This window comes from Diabrotica undecimpunctata, chromosome 3 (assembly GCF_040954645.1).
Source record: "Diabrotica undecimpunctata isolate CICGRU chromosome 3, icDiaUnde3, whole genome shotgun sequence".
In the NCBI taxonomy this organism is placed as follows: domain Eukaryota; kingdom Metazoa; phylum Arthropoda; class Insecta; order Coleoptera; family Chrysomelidae; genus Diabrotica; species Diabrotica undecimpunctata.
In genome coordinates, this window is record NC_092805.1 from 110,751,350 (window position 1) to 110,776,086 (window position 24,737).

Here is a 24,737-nt window from a genome sequence, read left to right on the forward strand (position 1 = left end):
TTAGCCCTAAGCTAATTAATTTTTGGAAAGGGAAAGTATAGTTTTGTTTAAAGTATTTGTTCCCTTATTTCCCAGCACATAGCGTTTAGTTTTTGAAAAATATAATTTAAATGGTTTTAAATATGAACAACGCACACTGTCCGGAACATAGCGTTTGAGACACTTAACGTTTCCGTTCAGTATATTTGAAAACAATATTTTACTGATGCCGACGGCTACGTAACGAGTCGTAACCGGTTGGTAAGGATAATGTGAATCAGATCGTCGTTTTCCCCCCGTTGTTTATTTAGGTATTTGCTTGATTTTGATACCGAGTATTAAAAAAATAATTTTCGAGGCTATTTTGTCATTTATGCATGTGTTTTTATTGCTTTGTGACAATTAATCACGGAAGCGATAAACAATTAGGACTTTTGTACGGAAGTGATACCTCTTATTTTTAAAAATACTTTTTGGTTTGATATGTATGGCTTCGTTAAATGTAGTATTTTGTTTTTCAACTGAAAGTGAAATTAAATTTAAAACATATTTAAACTGAATCCTAAAATATCCACAATATTTTTCATCGTCATCAATTAATTCTCTGTATAAAGTCCAGTATTCACATTCCTTCTTCCTTTCTCTTAGCATTGGATGTACTTCAAACCTTCTTTTTAACACAGTTTTTCATTCTTCATCGTTAAGAAGTAAAAGAGCAATTGCACATAATTTTTGTCGAGAGAAGCGAGATCATATCTTCATCGAACCAAACTGTAACGTTCTATGTATGAACATGTGAACGCGCAGCCCAATTGCTGGAGTGGAAACGCTACGTGCCGGAAACTATACGTGTACGATAATTTGCCGCGACCTTAACCCCAAAAATAATTTACTACGAAAAGGGAATTTTTAAGTAAACACACTTGACGTATTCAGAGCGATAAAAATAATAATTTCTAGACAGAGTTAACTAAAATTAATAAGTTCTATTTAAGGTATGAAATAGTTTCTACAAATTGTTTTTGGAAGAGAATAAAATACAGAATTACTGATATTTATTTTTGTTTATTACAGGTTTATGATCATATTTCTTAACTACTTAAAACTATCGGTAAAACTAAATTACACTTGTCTATTCTACTTTTCTATAGTAGAATTGAATATTTAGATAAACAAAGAAACCTAGCAGCAACGTATTTATATTGATTACAGTATGGGTTCCTGCACTGCTGTCGTCCACTTTCAATTTTTCTGCTTTCAACTGATCTCTTTCGAACTCCTTCGCTTTCTTTATTCTATCCATACCTGAAATCACCACGCAAAATGTTTTAGAAGAGAATATTACAAAACAGGTTACTACGAAACGGTATCATTTTTTTATGGTTCTGAAACTATTATCTAGTATTTCTATGTTATTTACTAAATTTTAGAAGAATTATTTACAATTTATTTGAAATAAATTAAATTCAATTTATATCATAATATAATAGTCCAGTCGTCAGAGATTTTATTTCTAAAAATGATTTAAACAAGGTGGATTGTGCTGTGTACGTAAATTTTGAGACCCACAAAAAGATGAAAAAAGGTTTTCTAGTCCTACCCTCAGACTTCCCTTTAAAACCCCTTTCGTAGGGGAAAAGTATGGAAAACATTGATTTCCTAAGAATCCGTATGCAGTAGAAACAAATATTTTAAACAAAAAATGTAGCTGAGGTTATTTTAAACACAAATGTTTTTGGTGTAGAATAAACCGTTTTCTCAGAAACTTGAGAACAACCGATGATTTTGAATGTCAGTTACGCGCGCAAAATCAATTTTTTTAAATAAAATTTGTATCAACTCTGACTGGTAGGGAACCACCGTATACTGGAAAAGAATTCGTTTTTCCTTCTCGATCCTATACTGAGTCACTGCCCAGTGCAATGGCAAAATACAAAGATCTCCAATTTTTAACAAAATTTTGTTCAGAAAAAGGAAGAATGTATTTTGATCAGCTAAAAAAAACATGACTTATTTGTTATCTTAATAATTTTACAATGTTATTGATTCATTTAACAGATTATATTATTGTGTTTAGCTTTAGTAAAGTTAAACAAGTCTAGTTGTGTTTATTTTTTTCTTTCGTTGAATTAATATTATATTTTGTTAATTATAGCGTTTTTGCCTTTTTCCTCCAGACCTTTGGTTGTTTTTTTTTTAATTTCTCTTGTTACCTACTGTACATGACAATTTCAGTTTTATAGTATCATACTCTGTATATATGAGTTGTCAAAGACTCAATACAACAGTATTTTAGCATGTTTATTTATGAATTATCAAGTTTTGAATATAAAAATCGCCTTTTCCAAAAGTTAAAAAAAATTGACTTACAGCGTTTTTCCCATGTAGTTTTCATATATTAATATTATTATTTATGTGATATCTTTTGTATTATTTATTAAATGCTCATAATTATTTTAGGCTTTTGTATTTCAGAATAATAATTACAATAAATCACTGTATGACTGAGAACTGCCAATTTTGAAATACGTTTGGTTTATACGCTGGTATAATATGTGAGTTCGAATCCCAATATGAATTAATAACCCACGTTAGCCTTATTAAATATATGTATTATATGCAAAAATGCTAAATTTTAAAATAAAATGAAAATTTACAACATAATCCGAGTTGTTGGTTTTTTATTATTATCTTTCACAAACATTTTTTAAAGTTATACTTCTATACGCGCGTTCAACGTTGGAAATTTGTGTGTATTCGTATATATTGAGTGAATCGCAAAATCATTACATATGTAAGATATAGGTAAGAAAGAGACAGAAGATATATTTTCTTTCTCTCTTTCTCTCTCGAGAATAAAAATGTTCCATTTGTAAACATATTTAATATTTATTAATATTATTATTTTTTTATTAATATTATTATCATGGTAAATTAAACATATGCGTAAGTTATGTATATTGTCATTTTTAAATACTTATGAATATTACATTTTAATTTGTATTTTATTATAATATTGAATTAAGTGGTAGTTTATTGTATTGTATTTTTATATTAATAACAAAATTAACAATGAATTTTACTGCAGAGTGTGTGTAAAGATTTTTTTGCATTCAGCTCCTTTTATACATATATGAAAATAAATGTAAATATATTTTCATTAAAATATTGATCCAATCCTTCATTTACTTACTATACTCCTATTACAGGTCAAATGTTTACATACAGCAAACGATGCACCATATACCTGTATACCTAATTCTTTTTCTCTTTCTGCTCTCTCTTACCTATAGCATTACATGTAATGATTGTGCAGATTGACTCACATATAAATTTTTAACGACGAACCTGTGTATAGAAGTATAACTTCTACCGGCAGTCCCACTGGACTGCCACACCCGGTTTTTTTTTACAAACTGACGATTTATTTGTTGGTGTTAAACCGGTTGAGATATGGAAATGAAATTCAGTGGGTTTTAAGATTAAGATAATTATTTTTTTTTTATTTTTTTATATTCACTTTTTATTTTATTCTTATTCACTTATTTTATATTCATTAGTGTGCATACGGGCAACCGTCTGATTTTTTTTAAAGAAAAAAAATGTTACACTACTGAGATATTTTAAATTAACACTCATTTTTAAATTCATCGTTCAATCTGTAACAAAATATCTCTTGCCACTATTTTTCATATAAGGCTACGTTTTTAGGCAAAATATAAACCGTCCTAACGCGCATGTTTCATTTCTTTAATACATTGTCTAGTAGATTACTATCACCAATTATTAGTTATTTTATTTAGCCTGCGAAGATGCTGCAGAGTAACAAGAATGGATAGGAGAAGTAATGACGAAATAAAGCAAAGAACATCAATAGAAACAGACATACTAACATATATAGAACAAAAAAGACTAAAGTGGTATGGACATGTAAGAAGAACTAGCGACAGCAGATGGATAAAGAGAATAACCGAATGGAGCCCCATAGGAAGGAGGAAAAGAGGACGACCCCGAAAATCCTGGAGGAATGAAGTAGACGACGCCATGAATAAGAGAGGACTAAACGATGGAGAATGGAACAACAGAGAGAGATGGAAACGGTTGAGCGAGGGAAGGCAGTGAATACTGTAGAATCCCTAAATATATATATATTTAGCTACTGTTCATATTTTTCCAATGATAAATACGTAATGGAATATTAGCCTTTCTTCATTATTAAGCTTTCAGTTTGCTATATCATTTTATTTATTAATTAATTTTTCTTTTATCGAAAGAATAAAGAATAAAGAAGAAATTGTACAAATGCGGAGTTGTCACACATGCCTTTGGTCTATGATAGAAGTAGTGGAAATTGTTGACACCCTCGGCGATTGTATGCTGCGTTTATTCAGGATATAGGGTACCCACCCCATCACAAAACATTAGCTCGTATTCAACAAAATGGGCGACAAAATGGTTTATTTAAGAAAGAAACGATTGACCACAGGCGTCCTCCATAAGTACGAACTGTGTTTATAGAAGAAGCAGTTTTCGAGTTAATTGTTGAGTCACCTGAAACAAGTACTAGAAAAATTGATGACATATTAAATGTAATCAACCTTACTGTAATAATTATTAAAGAACATCAATTAAATTTGTCTCATATTCAACGTGGGTAAGCTCTAGTTAACCACTTATCTGCTGAGAAAAATCCGCATGAAATCTTTAAAGCTCAAGTGTAGTAGATATTTGGCTTGGAGTAAATGGCGATCATTTAATCAGTCCGTATTTCTTTCCACAATAACTAACAGGCGAATATTACCAGGAAGAGTTACCTATTGATTTTAAAGATATTCTTTCATAGCTAAGATAACATTTGTGGTTCATCCAGGTTGGTGAACCAGCTCATTTTAGCATTAATATATATAATCACTTAGACACAATAATTAGTTTTTAAAGGTATTAATCTAAATTTAATATGTATTTATAAATATAATTTATTAATATATAATATATTATGATCAAATTGGGTAAGAAAACAAACCATAAACAAAATTCCTACTCTAAAAAAGCGGCAACACTTTGAACAATTTTGCCACACGCTGAACTGTAAAACAATTTGAAATATTCCCGTATCAGTTACGTACAATTGTCTAATATATTTAATTAAAATTATTATTTTGTGGAATATTAGACTTAAAGAGTTATTTCATAAAATTTACATTACATTACAATGTAATTCTAAAATTCCCAATATAATAGTGTTTACATTTTTCTGACTAGAAAAAAGAAATATGGAGCAGTTCCGTATGGGTTTCGTATTATTAGCTGGGTTAGGAAAATTTGAACTCTAGGGTTAACGTTCTGGAAATTTTAAATATCACTGTTACTGTCACTGGAAAGTGACGTCACTTTATATAAATTGTGACGAGCACGTATTTTTATATGAAAAATACTATACTCTGTTTAAATACATACAATTAAATCGACGCCTCATCAAAAAAAGGTAAGAGAGATTTTTGTTACAAATTAAATGAGGAAAATGATTTGAGGAATATGATTTTTAATTTGAAATATCTCAGTGGTGTACCATCTTTTCCTTTAAAATTGGACGCACTCGTATGAGTGCCAATAATAAATATAAAATTATTAGTTGTATGTCAGAAGATGTGTAATAAACTCTTTTTAAACACATTAAATTTTATTTGCAAATCTCAACCGGTTTCAGAGCAATTAATAAATCTACAGTTTATAAGAAAAATTTTAACAGCCCGTATCTCGGAAACGGAGCATTTGAAGACATAACATTCATATAGCAAACTGTCATTATTTTTTATTCAAAATTAATCCATGAAGTTTACCGCAGTTATTTCCTAACACCCTGTATATGTACACTAATGAATTATGTTTGTTATAAACCATAGTAGTGACAGAAAAACCTTCTAATTTTCACATGCACAAAAAAATATTTAAATTTAATTTATTCTATTCTAATATTTTATTTTATTACAAAGACAATAAAATGTTTATAATTCTTTCCCCTAGGATGCATACCCACACAGCCAGAAGTTAATTTTATAAACATATTTAACACACATGTAAAATACTTACATACTGATTTAGCTTCCCACTTGATGGTAGTTATAGCAACATTTTTCTCCACAGGTTTTAAATTTGATTTAAGATCAATTTCGTCCAAAGTCCCATTTTCAATATTAATTGGCTTTTGGAAATGTAATTCTAAAAACGATAAGAAATGACATAATAATATTATTTTTATTTAAAAAATTACAAATAATTAAGTAATATCAGCAGTATCAAACGTTGTTTCATTTTTAACTCAGCTCAGTCTTCACAAAATACAAGTGTATCAATTATTGACCAGGAGCCTCTATGGTCCTACTAATTAATACCAATAAATAGTTGACTTCATAATAAAAGTAGATTAAGAATATAAAGGCGACAGAAGAAAACGTCCAACTATTAGGGTAGGTGGGGGCAAAAGTCCGCATGGGGTAAGAATCCGCACACGCTTTCTAGATGACAGAGCGAATATATTAACTTGATTCTGATTCACACATGGATCGGTCAGTACCTTTCGAACAGCGCTGTAGATTATACACGTGTTTCGTGCGGCGGTAGTTAACGAAAATATGAGGTAAGTTTTAAATTTTGCTGTTCTAATCTAATTTTTTTATTCATTCTTTTGAAGATTGTATGTGTTAAACTATTTTTCTAAAAAGTCTTTTAACTAATTTATGTAAGCCGGTTTATTGCAAATAATGTTAAGACACAAAATCTTTAATTTGAGGTTAGTTTGTTCCAAACAAGCCTAGCTAAAATTAATAGTGAACTTTGGGGTAAAAGTCCGCATGTCGGAAGGGGCAAAGATCCGCATGCGGATTTTTGCCTCATTAAGGAAGTTTTTGTTTATTATCTAGAATTTTACTTATTTCATAAAGTTTTTTTTAGAAGTTTGTATAAATTACGTTTTTGTTTGTTTGTTTGTAAAAATTACGTTTTTGTTTTAGGACGTACAAGAGAAAAAATGAGAACCTAAGACCATTTACAGACGATGTTTTTATGCAGGCTAAACATTTAAAGGAAAGGGGTCTATCAACACGAGAAATAGGTAGAACTCTTGGCTATGATGAATCTACCATTCGAAAGAGGCTAAAAGCGGACAGAAGCGTTAATTTCTTGGGTAGATTTCGACCTGTATTTAGTCCAGAACAGGAAAAGCAAATAGTGGACCATTGTAAAGCTTTAGACTTACGTTTCTATGGGCTCACCCTAAAATCGCTTCGTTTTCTGGCATATCAGTTTGCAGAACGAAATGGTATTCAGCATCAATTTTCTAAGCAATCAAAACTAGCAGGTAGAGATTGGACTAGAAATTTTATGAAACGAAACCGCCTTTCACTACGTACACTACGAAAAACCAGTGTAGCTAGGACCATGGGGTTCAACAAACATCAATTGACACAGTATTTTCAAAATTTAAAATCTGTCTTGGAGAAATATAAATTTCCAGCGAATAAAATCTACAACATGGATGAGACTGGTCTACAAACAGTGCCAAATAAATTACCTAAACATGTTGCTCCCACTGGAAAAAAAGAAGTAGCAAAAAATGTAGCTGCAGAGCAAGGAAGAACTGTGACAGCTGCATGTTCTATGAGTGCAACAGGACACTATGTTCCACCATTCTTTATTTTCGCACGCAAAAGACTAAATCCTCTTTTGATAAAGGACGCTCCAACTGGTTCTGTTTTGGCTGTAACTGATTCTGGATACATGAATTCCGTTAAGTTTCTTCAATTATTGGAGCACTTTCGCAAATATACAAATCCTTCCGCTGAAAGCCCAGTGCTATTAATTTTGGATAACCACATATCCCATACCACTCTAGAAGCCATCACTTACGCAAAAAATAATAACATCCATTTGCTCAGCCTCCCACCTCATAGCAGCCATCGAACTCAACCACTGGACAGAAACTTTTTTAGGCCATTAAAAGCTTACTATGATGATTTGTGTGATAATTGGACCACATCTAATCCCGGTCAAGTAGTCACAGAATACCACGTCGCTGGATTATTTAAGCAGGCCTATGAGAAAACTGCTACTATAGAAAAAGCTGTTAATGGATTTAAAATGACAGGTATTTTCCCTTTAGATGAAAATATCTTTACTGAAGAAGATTTTTTACCTTCTTCAGTAACTGAACAAGAGCAAGAAGAAGTAGATGATCTTGACCGAAATAATAAAGATACACAATTAAGAATTGTATTTGACGAAGACAAAAGTCAGGAAAATGACAAAGCAGAAGAACTAAATAGTAAAGCAGAAGAAGCAAGTGGTGAAGCAGAAGAACGAAATGTTGAAAATCTACCAGATAGAGCTAGCATTTCAAGTAACCGGGAATCAAAACCCGGAAGCTCGAAAAATGAAATGTCTACTACGTTACCGTCAGATATCATTCCGTTGCCAAAACTAACAAAAAAGAGAAAACGAACAAGAAAAGGATTGAAATCTACACTTCTGACATCTACTCCACATAAAGAGCAAATGGAAATCTCAGAGCTGGAGAAGAAATACAAAATAAACGAGAAAAAAAGGAAGGAAAGCATTAAGGAAAATAAAAATACAGTAAGAAAAGTATTTGAAGAAAAACAAAATATACTAAATAAAAAGGAATATGAATATTCTTCTGACTCGGACGCGCAAATATCACTTCATGATAGTAGCAGCAATTCAAGTTTTTCTGAAAGTGATGCTGATAATGAATTATCCGAATTAAGTCCAGGAGAGTTTGCTATAGTAAAAGTTTACGGCAAAACCAAGGACTCATTTCGAATGTATGTTATGCGAATTACTGTAATAGTAGATGAGGGTTACAGTGGTATTTATTATAGAAGGGCACCCAATACAATGCGTTTTTCAGAAACTGAAGAAGAGTTTTTTGTTAACAAGACAGACATTATAAGGAAACTTTCCAAGCCATTGCTAGGCAGTTCTGCTAGATTTAAGGACTTTGTGAGCTTTTCAACCGATTTAAGTGATTTAATGTTGCACTAGTTGTAACCTAAAAAGTGTTTCAGCTTTTAAAAATTTCTTTTATTTTTTATCTTTTTGTGTTTAGGTCATATATTTACTTGTTTGTATGTTTATAAGTTTTTAGATCATGTTTTTTGACAAAATAAAGATTTTTATTTGATACGTTGTTAATTTTTATTTTTATAAAATTATTTTTATTCAAAGGGGGCAAAGATCCGCTATGCGGACTTTTGCCCCAATTAATGGGGCAAGAATCCGATTTGTAAAATATTGTACTTTCCGCTATAGTTTTTTTTCTTACAGCTGTTTAGCTGTTGTTTTATATTTAGAGCTAAGGGCATTAGTTATCCTAATGGCCTGACAAATTTAATATGTATACTGCAATCAAAAGTGTGGCAAATATTGCATATATATAAAGTGCGGACTTTTACCCCCACCTACCCTAAGGTTTAAGTGTAAAAAACTGTTTCTAAACTTTACGGCAAGATTATAAAAGAAAGAATAGAGAAGAATCAAGTTACGGCAAAGGAGGAGCTAAGTAGATTTCGTGCAGGAAGGTCTTGTACTGACAACCTGTTTGTTCGTTTATATTTCTACAATGACATAATTGTAGATTGTGGCAAAATAAAATAAAGTTTTGGTGTAATCTCAGAGGAACATCGACGTAACGGACAGTTGTGTCATTGTTCGCCTAAAAAATTTGATATCTCTGACAAATTGCTAGATGAATAAAGCCGTAAGTACACATTTACGTCGTTATGGTTTTTAAATAGTAGTTTTTATAAGCACTTAACCAGTATTGATGTCATTGTTAAATCAAATAACATTGAAAATTTGTGTGAAATAGTGTGTGTAAAAACAGTCAATATAATAGATTTGTATTTCAGTGAAGAAATAAAACGCAAGTATAATCTTGAATAATGAGAAAAGGACTGAGCTGATACTTCATTTAGCCACTTACAATTTACAAGAAGAGAACAGTACTTCAGAGGAACCATCAGTATTGGAAGACAATAATATTTCAGAAACACTTAATGATGCGGTCATTTTAGCAGAATTGCAACCAGTAAATTTAAATCTGAATTCCTCGAGTTTAGACCCTAATAGTATGTTCCTACATAAGCCTTGTGAACTTGGACCAGGTAGGTACTTTAGTTTTTTAATCAAAATTACTTGTATTGATTATTAATTACTTTTAGATAATCTACAATTATGAAACATAACCCAGTACATTATATTTTGGTGAAACTCACTCATCAACCAAGATCACTTTGAGAAAAATGTCTTGAAAAGTCTATGATGAGCAACATTCCTCAGATGATGAGAACAGCGTATTTGGAGAAGATAATGGCAACTACGTACCATCAGAAAATAAAATATCGTCGGAAAGTGAAACAAATTAGAACCCTACCATAAAAGAGGAAAAGAGACCAAGAAGTCCATTTGTAAGAAAAAAGTAAGAAATCCAGAAGAATGGCGAAAAATTAAATCTAAACTCCATAAGAATTCAGGAAAAAGTTATATTTCAAGAACTGGAAAAATTGTTAATAAAAAAAAACAACGGGACCTTCTTGCTCTAATCATTGTGTTCAGAAGTGTTTAGAGAAGTTTAGCGAAGACCATAGAGCTGATTTTTTTCAGCATTACTGCTGAGACAACGCGATTATTTGTCTTTTTGTATTGAAAACGAATGCGTGTATGCAAAACATACCTGCTTAACACTTTTGGCATTAAGGAGAGAACAATTAAAATAATTATCCAATCAAAAACTTCTCGGTCTGGAATTGTACTGCAAGATAAACGTGGAAAACATGGTCAATAAGTAAAGATGAACCCTGAAATAATGGTGTCTGTAAAATCACATATAAACTCTATACCTTGTACAGAGAGCCATTACCAAAGGGCTAACACATCAAGAGAGTTTACAGATGGTGGTTTATGCAGAAATGCACAGAGACTATAAAAAGAAACAAGACGATTACACACAAAAATATTGGTTTCTTTTTTCCAAAGAAAGACCAATGCGACTAGTGTGAATCATTTAAAAATGCGTCTGACGAAGAAAAAAAAATAGTAGAATGTCAGTATGTCAGATCAAGAGGAAAAAGAACTAAGTAGAACTGAAAGAGCTTCAGATAAAGAAAAAGTAAAAGAAGAAGGATCAAATACAGTTTTGGTAATGTACGACCTACAAACTGTCCTGTCAGTACCTATGGGACTAACATCAGCTTTTTACTATAAACCAAGATTAAATTGTTTTAATTTTACGATTTTACGATAAAAGAGCTAAAAAGTCAGGACCGATATACGTTCCCGATCAAATTATGTCTATTATTAAAAACGAAAAAAAAAGGAAACCCTCTTATACTAAAAGAATTAAGTTACAATGACTTCATCGATTTGAAAACACTTGCTAACGACATCGGCTTCAACTGCCGGAAAAATATACACGGCGAACAATGTTCGCCGAAATTGTCAGATATTAAAATGATTCGATTTGAGAAGAAAAGTAGTAGGTTCTTTTACAAAACCAGCTACAAACAGGTGGATTGGAATTAGGCCTATGCTATAACCGTAAAAAGTAGACGAGTGACAGGAACAAGAAATGTAGAAGATGTTAAAAAAAGACCTGCATACAATTCAAAAATTCCGATTTCTAAAAATAAGAAAAGGGACCTAGAAAATTTATTATCAAGTAATATAATTCCCAAATATTACGAACCTTTTTTAATGACTTGTTTTGAATTGTGAATGTTTTGTTAATTTTTTAAAGGTGTTCATAAAACAAATGTTACTTTTTAGTAATTCTGAGTCGTGTTTTTGTTATTTTTTATTATTTTGAGTAGTTTGTATTATTTACTGACAATAAAATTATATACCTAAACCTTTTTTTAAGTTTTTTTAATGTTATTATTGTAGACCAACTTAAACCGATTCAGAAACTATTTTAAAAATATTGGAAGAATAATGACGCAACTGGGAGGCTGCAAAGTTCTGAGACCTGTGTAGACTCAAAAACATATTATCAAAACACTTGAAGTGTCATTTAAAAGAAGACTAAATTTATATATATATATATATATATATATATATATATATATATATATATATATATATATATATATATATATATATATATATATATATATATATATATATATATAATTTAGCTCTCCAGGCCTAGAAGGCCCATGGCTTGGGTTACTATTATTTTCCATTCTTTTCTGTTTGTTGCTTTATTTTTCCAGTTTGATATTTTAAGTTTTTCTATGTTTTTTTCAACATCCTTCTTCCACCTGGTTTTCGGTCTGCCTTTCTTCCTTTTCCCTCCTATTCCTCCCATTAGCATTCTTTTTGGCAGTCTCGTGTTTTCCATCCTTTGGATGTATCCCAACCATCTCAGTCTTTGTGACTTTATGATCCCTACGATATTCGGCTCTCCATACATCTCCTCTAATTCCATATTTGGTCTTTTTATCCATATACCATTCCATAATTTACCTCCAAATATTTTCCTGAGGACTTTTCTTTCCCAGACTTGCAGCAAGACTTGCTCGGATTTGTTCATTGTCCATGTTTCACTGGCATATAATACAATAGGTCTTATTACAGTCTTATATATTCTTATCTTAGCCCTTCTAGATATGTTTTTGCTTTTTAATAATTTGTTTAGTGCAAAAATACAACGGTTACCGGCCATAATTCTTGCTTGGATTTCTTCCTTCATATTTGGTCTTCTCGTGAATGTCGCTCCTGAATACTGGAATATTTCTACTTCTTCGAATTTATATGTTTTTTCATCTGTTATTACTGTCAGATATTGTTCTTGTAGGTAATCTCTTTCTGTCCATTCCATATATTTGGTCTTTTCTTCATTTATGTACATCCCTTTCTTTCTCGCTTTCATTTCTAATCTTTTTATTATTTCTTTTAATTCTTGCTTACTTCTGGCTATCAGTACAATGTCGTCAGCGAATGCTAAGCATTGGTGTTTTCTTTGATATATAAGTCCTGACCTGTTGATTCTAGCTTCTCTGATGGTAACTTCAAGGACGATACTGAACAACAGCGATGACAGTGGGTCTCCTTGTCGCACCCCCTCACTGACCTCAAACTTATCTGTTTCTTCGCCATTTATTTTAACCATATTCTCTGTTTTTCGGAGTGTCACGTTTACCATTCTTATCAGTTTTTCACTAATTCCCATTTCACGTAGTGCTTTGTATATTTCTTTGCGTTTTATCCTATCGAACGCTTGTTTAAAGTCGATGAATAGGGCCATTGTAGGTTTCCCATATTCGTAGCTTTCTGCTTGTATTTCGCGCAGTAGGAAAATGTGATCCACTGTGCTGCGCCCTCTTCTGAATCCACATTGATATTCCCCTATGCCATTATCTATATTTTGAGATAGCTTATCTTTTATATATACTGCAAGTATTTTATATGCAACATTTAGTAGGGCTATTCCCCTGTAATTGTGGCATAAACTTTTGTCGCCTTTTTTGTGAAAAACGCACAGTGTCGCTTCGGTCCATTCCTTCGGTAATTTTTCTTGTTCCCATATATCTTTTAGCAACTTTTCCAAATGCTTAATTAGTACTGGTCCTCCATATTTAAACATTTCAGCTGTTACTTCATCTCTTCCTGGGCTCTTATTATACTAAATTTACCACTAAAAAAACATTTCAGTTTCAAAAATATTCACTTTTACTTTCGTGTAAAAATAATATATATATATATATATATATATATATATATATATATATATATATATATATATATATATATATATATATATTTATATATGTATATATATGTATATATATATAAATATATATATATATATATATATATATATATATTTATGTATATATATGTATATATATATATATATATAAATATAAATATATATATATATATATATATATATATATATATTGAACCATAATTCAAACACTACAGCCTTAGCTAAAGCTAATCGTGTTTTGGAAAATAATTATTCTTTCGATTTTAAAAATATATAGATTTTAAAAGGAGAGTCAAATAACAATAAAATTCGCATATCGAAGCTGAAACATATTAAAATACATATATCTTATAACCAAAAATTGTTTCTACAGATCCCCAAAGTAAATCTTTAAAAAGCTATAATTGAACTACTTAGGCATGGAGATTTTAATAACAAATCAATAAAATAAAATTAAAAAAGAATTATGGTACAACAAAATCACGAGAAAACAGGGAAAATGCTTTAAAATGACAATAGAATAAACTGACATATAATAAGTAATTGTTTACATAACATACTCAAGACAAGAATATCAAGACAAAGCGAGAATATTTAAAAGCTTGTTGACATTACGGAGAACATGACATTAAGGAACTAAAAACTAAAATTTACAATTGAAATTGTGATTTAAAGTGATAATACATACAAGATACTTATTAATAGAGACTAAGATTCCATGATCGCTTCTGAGTTTGCTTGCTTAAATATAGCTGCTAACGCAGTTTTTGTTTGTATTGACATAATCTATTTGAGAATGATTTTGTTCTTTTTCGTAAGTGAAAAGATAACTATTTCGCTTTCGAAAGATAAGAAATAAAATGTAGGTGAGTATAAGACCTCAAGGTAAGTAATAATAAAGCTGCAAACCAACAACACCAGTGGCTCATGTTGGAGGTTGTAGTAAAAAAAGGAGCCAAACCTAAATATCGAAAAGTAAAATAAAAATAAACCACAAAAAAATCAAATGGTCAAAAACTATATGATAGTATTTCTCGAGAGGTTTTGTGGAGTTCCACTAATAAGGAAAAAGTTCTCAGTAAGCATGTGAAGATTATGAGAGTTATAGAAACTACTACTTGAGAGACTAGAAACTACTGTTATAAAAGAGGTGCAAGAGAATAAAAATCTGCAATTAAGTTCGTTATTGGTTTACTAAAACTTTAAATATCATTTAAAATTTTCTGATTTTCACTTACTCAACTCTTCATCACTACAATGCTGGTGCCTGAAATCATAACTTCTTAATTTTGCAGTTGAACAGAACTTATCAACCGTATCAATTGGTTCAAGTTCAAAATGTTTCTTTATTTTTCTTAAATAGCATATCATATCCTTTAAACATCTTATAGACTTAGCATTTTTCTTGATAATATCAAGATCATCAATGCAAGTGCCTCTACTATCATCGTAACATGACATTGTGACAAAACTAGGATACTTTATTGGCTGGAATCGAAAATTGTGTATTAACATCCATGATGAGTGGGTAAAAATGAAATATATATATATATATATATATATATATATATATATATATATATATATATATATATATATATATGCATAGTACATAATAGCGGTATTATGTACTATGTGAAAAAAACCTGAAACAGGTCGATTTTTATTCTCAAATTGACAATTTACAGTATGAAAATATTATCCCTTTCCAGTACCCCCTTTGAATTATAAGTACCACCTCGAAAATTTTAAATAACAAAAGGGGTCGTGTGGTACCCTGATAGAAAGGGATTTTAGTCCTCTGTTCAGCAATATAAAGTTTTTTTGAGTTTGTGCAATCATAACTGAGAAAATTGATTTTTACAATTAAATTAAATGTTCAACTTGACCATCATTAGTCACTTCTTGACAATAACCAAGGCGATTTTGGAATTCTTCTACAATATTTTATATGACCTCGGAGGTTTTTTGGTAATTTATTCTGGTAGTGTAATGCTTGCAGAGAAATGAAGTATTTTTGCCCTTAATTCGACTAGGTTTGTGGCCCTTTTAAACTGATGCCTATAAATATTTTCTGTGAGGAAACCCCAAAAAAAGAAATTGTTAGGCGCTAAGTCACAGAATCTAGCGGTCCATTTAATTGTACCACGTGTACTTATCAGTCGTTCAGGAAACGTTTGATTGAGGAGGTCAATGGTTGCTCTAGACTTGTGAGACTAACACCCATCCTGTTGGAAATAAACCTTCTGAAAATGAACGGGAAGGCGTCGAACTGTCGGAATGATCTCATTCTGTAAAAGTTGTAAATATTTGGGACCGTTTAGGTTTCCATCGATAAAAAATGGACCGACAATATGGTCGCCTAACATCCAAATCCAAACATTTAACTCTTGCGGATGCTGCGTCCGCACTGCAACACTGAGGTGCTTATTTTTCTGAGAATATTACCTTGCAACGGATGGATTGTATTTTTTATATAATAAAAATGAAGATTCGTCAGAAAATAAAATATTTTTTAAAAAGTGTACATTTTCATTCTGTTCATCTAATATAAATTCACAAAACTCCATCCGCCTAAAGTTATCTTCCGGAAACAGTTATTATGTTGGTTGTATCTTAAAACAGTGATACCCATTCCTTTTGAGAACTCGCTGGACAGTTCGCGCATTCACGTTAACTTTTCTAGCAATTTGTACACTATTGCAGGGTTCACTAGCTTCCACAAATATCATTATCCCTGTTTTGACGCTCCTCATCGACAGGTCTAATAATTAACAATAATATCAATTACTTCGCGTATCGAATGACCCTTAAAGTCCCATGTTACAAGTTGCACTTTTCCTTGGACCGTATACAACATAACAGGCATTTTAATAATTATTTTTGTTTATTCTTTCAGAACTTCGCTTGAAATTTTTAATGTCAATGTGACATTAATAATTAATTGATTAATTAATTAATTAATTAATTAATATTAATTAAGTAAGTAAATAAATAAATAAATAAATAAATAAATAAATAAATAAATATATAAATAAAAAAAGAGGTTAATCAAAGATTAACCTCTTTTTGTGATACGTGCTATACAGCCAGCTGCAGGAATTATTTTATTTGTGGATTTTTTAAATATATAAATATATATATATATATATATATATATATATATATATATATATATATATATATATATATATATATATATATATAGTAAACTCTTAAATATTGGGGAAATCTGCAAGAAATACTCTAATGTGTATCAATTGTTTCGCCGAACGTTTTCGCCAAAGAGAATTAATTTGGCTTCTTCAGGGCTGAAAGAGAATAAATTATAATTAGCTACCATATATTATCTATTAAAACATTATTGATCTTACCGTAACTTAGAATTGTAGAGTTAGAATATTAAAAAACTTTGCTAGTAACATAGTGGTGTTTTTTGTTACTATGTGCAAAAAAAGTTTTTTATAAGTATTGAAATGTATGGTAGCTTCGAACTTGACACGTAAAGGCTTACCCAAGGTTAATCGAAAAACCCAATGCAACTACATTTAAAAGGAGGTAATTCTTTGAAATGTCGGCAATAACTAAATTTTTGATTTTTAGATAGTTAAAAGTGAGGTTCTGTTTAAGCCAGAACGCAAGCGCTGACAACTTCATTATGAATCTTTATGTCGTTAAGGTTCATTGGTAAAAAACGAATGAATTTAAATCCCAGTAAAGGGGAAATATTATTTTGATTTTCTTTATTTAATTATATTATATTGTTCATGTATTATTAAGTCTTATTGAGACGTATCTAAGAAAAGCAAGGGAATGTTATATATTTTTTGTTAATGAAAATTAATTATAAAGGTATGTTAGTTGTTAATGGATATATCAGTCAAGTTAGTAATCTGTGATATAGTATTGTTCTTGGTATCTGATTTAAGTAACAGGTGGTATATATCGCTTAGATTCTTGATGTCACTCTTAACATTAATGGAGAAATCGTTAAGGAAAATATAAGACATTTCAATGAACTCTCTTTTAGATTTATTGTTCTCACGGTGGAGAATTGTGGTGTTAGTATAGTCCATGAGATGACCAGTGGAATGGACATGTTTGGCTAATGCACAACGGCCAGGGTGAAGTCGAGAATCACTTTTGTGTAGTGTAATACGTGATTTCAATAATTGAGATGTTTGACCGATGTAGGAATTGTTGCAAGAGAGACATGGAATGTTGTAGACAATATTACTAAGCCTATCTATGGGAGTCTTATCTTTTATCTTAGAATAAAGATTATTAATTGTTAGGGCTGATCTACAAGCTACATTAAGTTTCATGTTGTTATTATTATTGCCAAAGCTATTTTCAACACTTTTCAGAATCCTTGTTAACCCCGGAGTGATATCTCTGAAATATGGTAATGAAAAATATTTGTTTATAGGAGTATCCGAGACTGGGTTCCCACTTAAGACATCAGGATCAGCATTGTTAGTCGCGAAGGAAGGTGAAATATCTTCGTCATGGATAGTATTAAACAAAATCTTATTAACTAATGGTGTTGGATAAGCGTTTGAAATAAAAAGTTTCTGTAGGATTTGTAGGTTTTTTGTATGAAATGAAGGATCTGATAGTTTTGTTACTCTATTTTTCATCTGTTTGATTAAGTTGACTTTGGTAGAATTATTATGGTATGAGTTGTAGTTAAGGTATCTACCAGAATGGGTCGGTTTTTGATACCAATCTATTTTGATGTTGTTGGTTTCCCTGATCATCCTTATGTCGAGAAAGGGGACGGACCAATTACCATCTTCCCTCTCTATAGTGAACTGGATGTAGGGGTCATAACCATTAAAAGTGTCTAATAGTTCATCTACCTTGTCATTGGGTATAGCCAAAATGATATCATCAACATATTTTTTAATAAATGGAATATTAAAGGATAGTAAAGGAATGACTGAGTCTAATACATAATCCATAACGTAAGTTGCAATGATAGGAGAAATCTTAGCTCCCATAGGGGTACCGAAAGTTTGTTGATCAGATCAGATCAAATCAGATACCAAGAACAATACTATATCACAGATTACTAACTTGACTGATATATCCATTAACAACTAACATACCTTTATAATTAATTTTCATTAACAAAAAATATATAACATTCCCTTGCTTTTCTTAGATACGTCTCAATAAGACTTAATAATACATGAACAATATAATATAATTAAATAAAGAAAATCAAAATAATATTTCCCCTTTACTGGGATTTAAATTCATTCGTTTTTTACCAATGAACCTTAACGACATAAAGATTCATAATGAAGTTGTCAGCGCTTGCGTTCTGGATTAAACAGAACCTCACTTTTAACTATCTAAAAATCAAAAATTTAGTTATTGCCGACATTTCAAAGAATTACCTCCTTTTAAATGTAGTTGCATTGGGTTTTTCGATTAACCTTGGGTAAGCCTTTACGTGTCAAGTTCGAAGCTACCATACATTTCAATACTTATAAAAAACTTTTTTTGCACATAGTAACAAAAAACACCACTATGTTACTAGCAAAGTTTTTTAATATTCTAACTCTACAATTCTAAGTTACGGTAAGATCAATAATGTTTTAATAGATAATATATGGTAGCTAATTATAATTTATTCTCTTTCAGCCCTGAAGAAGCCAAATTAATTCTCTTTGGCGAAAACGTTCGGCGAAACAATTGATACACATTAGAGTATTTCTTGCAGATTTCCCCAATATTTAAGAGTTTACTATTTAACTAATCTGCAAAGATTAAATTTCTTTTCTTTTCTATATATATATATATATATATATATATATATATATATATATAAATAAATAAATAAATAAATAAATAAATAGATCAGAGCAATATTATCAGAGAATTTTTCATAGTGTAATTTTCACTACAAATTTTAATAATTTCTAGTGGAAATTAGTGTAGTACAAATAAACATTAAATGTTTGTATTTTGAAAACGATTTCCCAGGTGGAAATTGAAACATCAATAAACTTATTTTAACCTTCAATTGTGGCTTATTCCAAATAAAATAGTATCTACTTTAAAATGCCACAAGAAAATAGCTTCAGAACAATAATGATTTAGATATGGTGTAACAATCTATAATTTGTTTATTGGGGGTTGAAAGGGGAGCCCGAACCATTACTGGGCTTGGAGATAGGATAAGCAAATAAATTGAAACATTTGCGAATTGCTACTCGTGTTTGGATTGGAGATAGGGGAGTCGTGGATAGGGGCTTCTTTTTGGGGGGATTGGGAGGACAAACTATGAAAAATAAATCAAAAAATACGCAAAAAGATGTCCTGGGCAATACTATACAAGAGGATTCCCGTGTAAAAGAATCCTCTAGGTACTTGGAAAGAAAGAAAGGTTTTTCTCTCCTAAAAAGGCTGAATATCTTTTTAAAAAAAACAATTTTAAACTGGTTTAAAGAGAAACATTGCATACCTATTTTTATCACATAAACAGTCATTACAAATAAAAATATCGAAGTTTGTAGCATTTCTAAATTCTCTGGTATATATTGAAATCCTCTCGTATATGTATTAAAACACCGAACAATAATTTCCATGTATTTTTGTCGTACAAGTTACGTATTTTCAATCCTCTTTTTGTGGATATTAATTGCTTCCCGAGTCGATAATAAACCATTTTAAAGTTTGTTTATATCACGGACGCATATTCTTTGATATTTTTCTTTGATTTAAGCCGTTCGATACTTTTTACGTTTCATACAAACATCCATTTAGACCGCTGAGAAGGTTCGTCGAAAAAATATTTGCGCCACTCTCGCTGAGGCGTTGTCAGAGACAACTGCTTCCAGCGTTTACTCCGAATTTTCTTGAGATTCGTAAATTTTTTCTATTTATTTCTTTGTTATGGAAAATGTGTAGCAGTGTAAAGTTAATTGTAAAGATCAATGTGTAGTTGCAGTCTAATTCTACCTGTTCCTGTTGTTTACGAAGCTCAGTCCAAAGTTTGTGTTCCAAACTTTCAACCTCAAGTTTGTATTTGTCCTAAGAAGCCGTCTCAGAGCATCTTTAACAGTTTGGAGGTGGATTTGACCGTGTGGCAGAGAATGTAACCCAGAAATCTTTTAAAGTGCAATTTAGTGCAATCAAGGTAACTTTTTTGTGTTTAAATTTCAAAGTAAAAATGGACGTTTTTTAATAATAATAATTGCTTTCATTAAAATTTAAGTATTTGTAATAATTAAAAATCTATGTCTTAGGGAGTGGTTAGCTGTCATTTTAATTATTCTGTTTTAAATTTAATGTTGACACATGACAGCTCGTTTTATTATTCTTGATATTAATTTGTTTTGGTTTTTTAAAGAAGGTTAACTTCTCTATGAAAAGTTTTATTTTAAAGATATTTCTTTATTTCTAACAATTTCTTTGTAAGTTTTGTAGCACCTCCTACTTGTAAACAGAGTTTCTAAAGAGATAAGACAATGTAAGTGTTTTTTTTTATATTTTGGCATTTATGTCTGTAACTATCTATATAGTAATTTGTGCCATTTATTTTTGTAACTGTTTATGGAGAGACAACAATAAATGTTTGATTTATTTTTCTAAACCATTTTTTTATTTATTTAGAAAAAAAGTTTATAACCCCTTTTTTTAGTTTCATTTAAAAAGATATATTTTGCATTTCTAATAATTATTTCAATAGTTACAACTAGTTGTTGTAATCGCTATAACTTGACACCTCGAAGCGGCTTCCTTATTTTAAATAACTAGAGGTCCTTCCTGTTGTTTTGTTTGTCCATTTGCCCCAGGAGATTCATGTAAGTACCCCTTTGTTTTATTTGTGTAGTTGCCCCAATCCAACCCCCTTGCCATTCACTTATCCACGGAACAGCTACATCAAATAAACCCTGAGTGCCGTTCGCATCAGTTTCGTTTATTTTGCTTGCCCTATCTCCACCCTCAGTAACTTCTGTCCAAAATTTTCAACCCCTTATAGTAATACCCTACGTGGAAGGCAAAATAATTCGTTACAAGTTTATCAAAAAACCTTACAATGTACAATGAGTTTACACTGACATTCTAACAAAACAGAATTTAAACTATGTTTATCAACAAATGTTACATTGAACCTTCTAACAAAACAGACTTTAAAATTTTTCTTTATGTACCAAATGCCAGAAAAGAATATGCTGATTGTCATATGTCGAAATGAAATACCAAACTTTTCTGAATTATTAATTAATTATGAAGGTTAACTTTATTTAAAAGAAAAACTAAAAGATGACAATTAGCCGATCCATAAAACTTATATTTATTTATAAACTTTTAAACTGAACTGAAAGCAAATCAAAAACATAAACGATAATAAATGTATGTATGTATGTATAAATACAGCATCCAAAAAAACGGTGATTAACTAACTCACTAAACAAAGACTGCCACATAGCAATTCGAGATTAAATCACTTCTTTCTAACCAAAACTCATTGAATTAAGCCGGTTTTTGAAACTCTAACCGAAAAGAATGTTCATTCGTTCAGAATCCAAGCTGTTTTCATTGACTGCTACACCAACCAATTTTCGATGACAAAATTCTTCAAAGGCGAAACAAAGATCAATCGAAAGAGCAATTATAATTATTATAAACAGACTCGAAAATGTTTATACTATCAATTTTAGAGACGCAAAATGGTTAAGTTTTTTTTTCGTTACTTTAATATATACGGGGTAAAACGAAAATGCTGCAATGTGGAGATGTCAATCATCATGTGTATATAGACTTTATATACTTTGAGACAGCATTTAATAAAGTAAGACATTAAAAACTCATAAAAATTCTAGAACGAGTAGAAATAGATGACAAAGACCTAAAACCTATACAAAATCTCTACTATCTCCAGCAAGCAAATGTCATAATCGGCCTAGATACTTTTGAATCAAATGAAATTCTTCATAGGGTTAGACAGGGGTGAATCTTGTCGCAACTGTTTTTTAATTTGATGATAATTGATGTCGGTATCAGGGTCAACGAAATTAAAATAAGTAATCTAAGATATGCGGGCAATATTGTGTTGCTTGAGTTCTGCGAATAAATTACAGTTCTTAATTGAGAGTGTTCCTGGAGGATGCAAATATTATGGCTTAAAACTTAATACTTTAAAAACTAAATATATGGTATTCAGCAAAACACCGGTAGACGACTACATAATTGTCGGGTCGGCGGACTAAAGCACATAAGTCAAAATTTGTCAAATTTGGTTTTCTACATAAATGATCGCATTTCGGTCCGACTCATCAACTGACCAAAGCACATAAGTCAATCTACTTCCTTTATAATCACACTGAAAATTGTACCTTTTCAACATACACTTACATTACAGTTCTAATACCGACTAAATCACATAACTCGACTTATGTTAAGGTACCTAAACGAAATGGCGTCTGTATATATGACTTATGTTATAATGAAATTGTAAGATATGTAATTCACCTAATAAACTCAGGCATATTATACACAAATCGTAGTTGATTCTACGAGGTCAAACGTTCTTAAATCTCAGATAAACACAGGTCTCAGCTGTAGTCTCACAGAACATTTTGTGTGCGAATGTGGTGATATTGCATATTGAACATTGTTTAGCTAAGTTATAATAGTTATCGTTAAACAGCGGCATGTTGGGACAAAGAGCCAGACGTTTGGTTAAAATGTGTTTATCTAAAGGAAATAACGAAAGTAAGTATATTTTTATTAGTATGTAATTATTATGTACGTGTGTTTGGATTTCTTGGGTTACTAATGAATGAATCATGCAGCAATAGAATGCTAAGAAAACATTGTACAATTATTCAGTACACAGGTTAATATCATATTATGATTGTTAGTGCCATATCGATTTTTAATTTACAACTTCTAAAAGGAATGATTTTATTTTAGAAAATTTACAATAGGTATTTTTTTATATTCTAGCTCTCGTTTAACTCTAGAAAAATTTACTATTGGATATGTTTGTCGTTTCTTATAAATTTTGAACGGTTTAGAAGTCTTTTACATTGATAATGATTATATCGTAGCAGAAATTTGTAGGGTTGTTTGTTAACAGGGGTATGCCGATATGTTATAATTATTTTTTTTTGTTTTAGGAGGAGAAACAGAAGAAACTTCATCAGGTGGTTTTGCTAAATGTATTGAAGAAGGAGAAACAGAAGACACCTCATCAGGTGTTTTTACTAAATGTATTGAAGAAAGTATTGAAGGAGGAGAAACAGAAGAAACCTCATCAGGTCGTTTTACTGAATGTATTGAAGGAGGAGAAATAGAAGAAATTTCATCCGGTGTTTTTACTAAATGTAATGAAGAAAGTGACTTTTCTAGTGATGATTCGACAAAAGATCCTCAGTATCAACCGTCGGCCGATGACTCAACGTCTTCAGATGAAGAAACCGTGGAACAGCCCTTACATCCGCCACAACTTAGCACTAACCCTACACAATCACGTATATTGAAAAAAGAAAAAAAATTTAAACGTAACTTCGGTCTGAAATATAAAACGCTTAAAGGGAAAGTAATACCCGAGAGACGAGTTAAAGAGTTAACAATATGTCGAATGAAATGCAAAGAACGATTATCAGCTGAGATACGGCAAGCTATATTTACAGAGTACTGGAAATTGGGATCATATTCCAAACGTGCAGCATTTATGGGATCATTAATGGCAATTAAAGATAAAACTACAGCAAGACAGCGCACACTTGATCCAGAAAAGGAAAAGTTTAGACTGAAAACTTACAAATATTTTTTGTTTGTCAATGGTAGTCGTCAACCAGTTTGTCGAGGTTGTTTATTAAAGATTTTGGATGAAAGTGACAACTTCATAAAGACAGTGGCGTTAAAAAAAGAGCATCTGTTGCTTGTACACAGACTGATGATATGCGTGGCATTAATTTCACACCCAAACATAAAATTTCAGATAAAA

The 24,737-nt window shown here is 30.8% G+C and overlaps 1 protein-coding gene across 2 annotated transcripts in view; it reads right to left on the bottom strand.

The window, feature by feature from the left end:
* Positions 1 to 1,017: 1,017 nt before the first annotated feature.
* The window catches only part of LOC140436039 (uncharacterized), a 38,370-nt gene continuing 14,650 nt past the window's right edge, over positions 1,018 to 24,737 (bottom strand). The window contains exons 3-5 of one of the 2 annotated variants that reach the window (XM_072524752.1): positions 15,004 to 15,253; positions 6,070 to 6,198; positions 1,018 to 1,284 (exon numbers count right to left, since the gene is read on the bottom strand). In XM_072524752.1, the coding sequence (XP_072380853.1) occupies positions 1,112 to 1,284; positions 6,070 to 6,198; positions 15,004 to 15,253 (552 nt within the window). In that variant the 3' untranslated portion in view covers positions 1,018 to 1,111. The remainder of the gene's footprint in view (positions 1,285 to 6,069; positions 6,199 to 15,003; positions 15,254 to 24,737) is intronic. The other variant, XM_072524751.1, reaches the window with a different exon arrangement.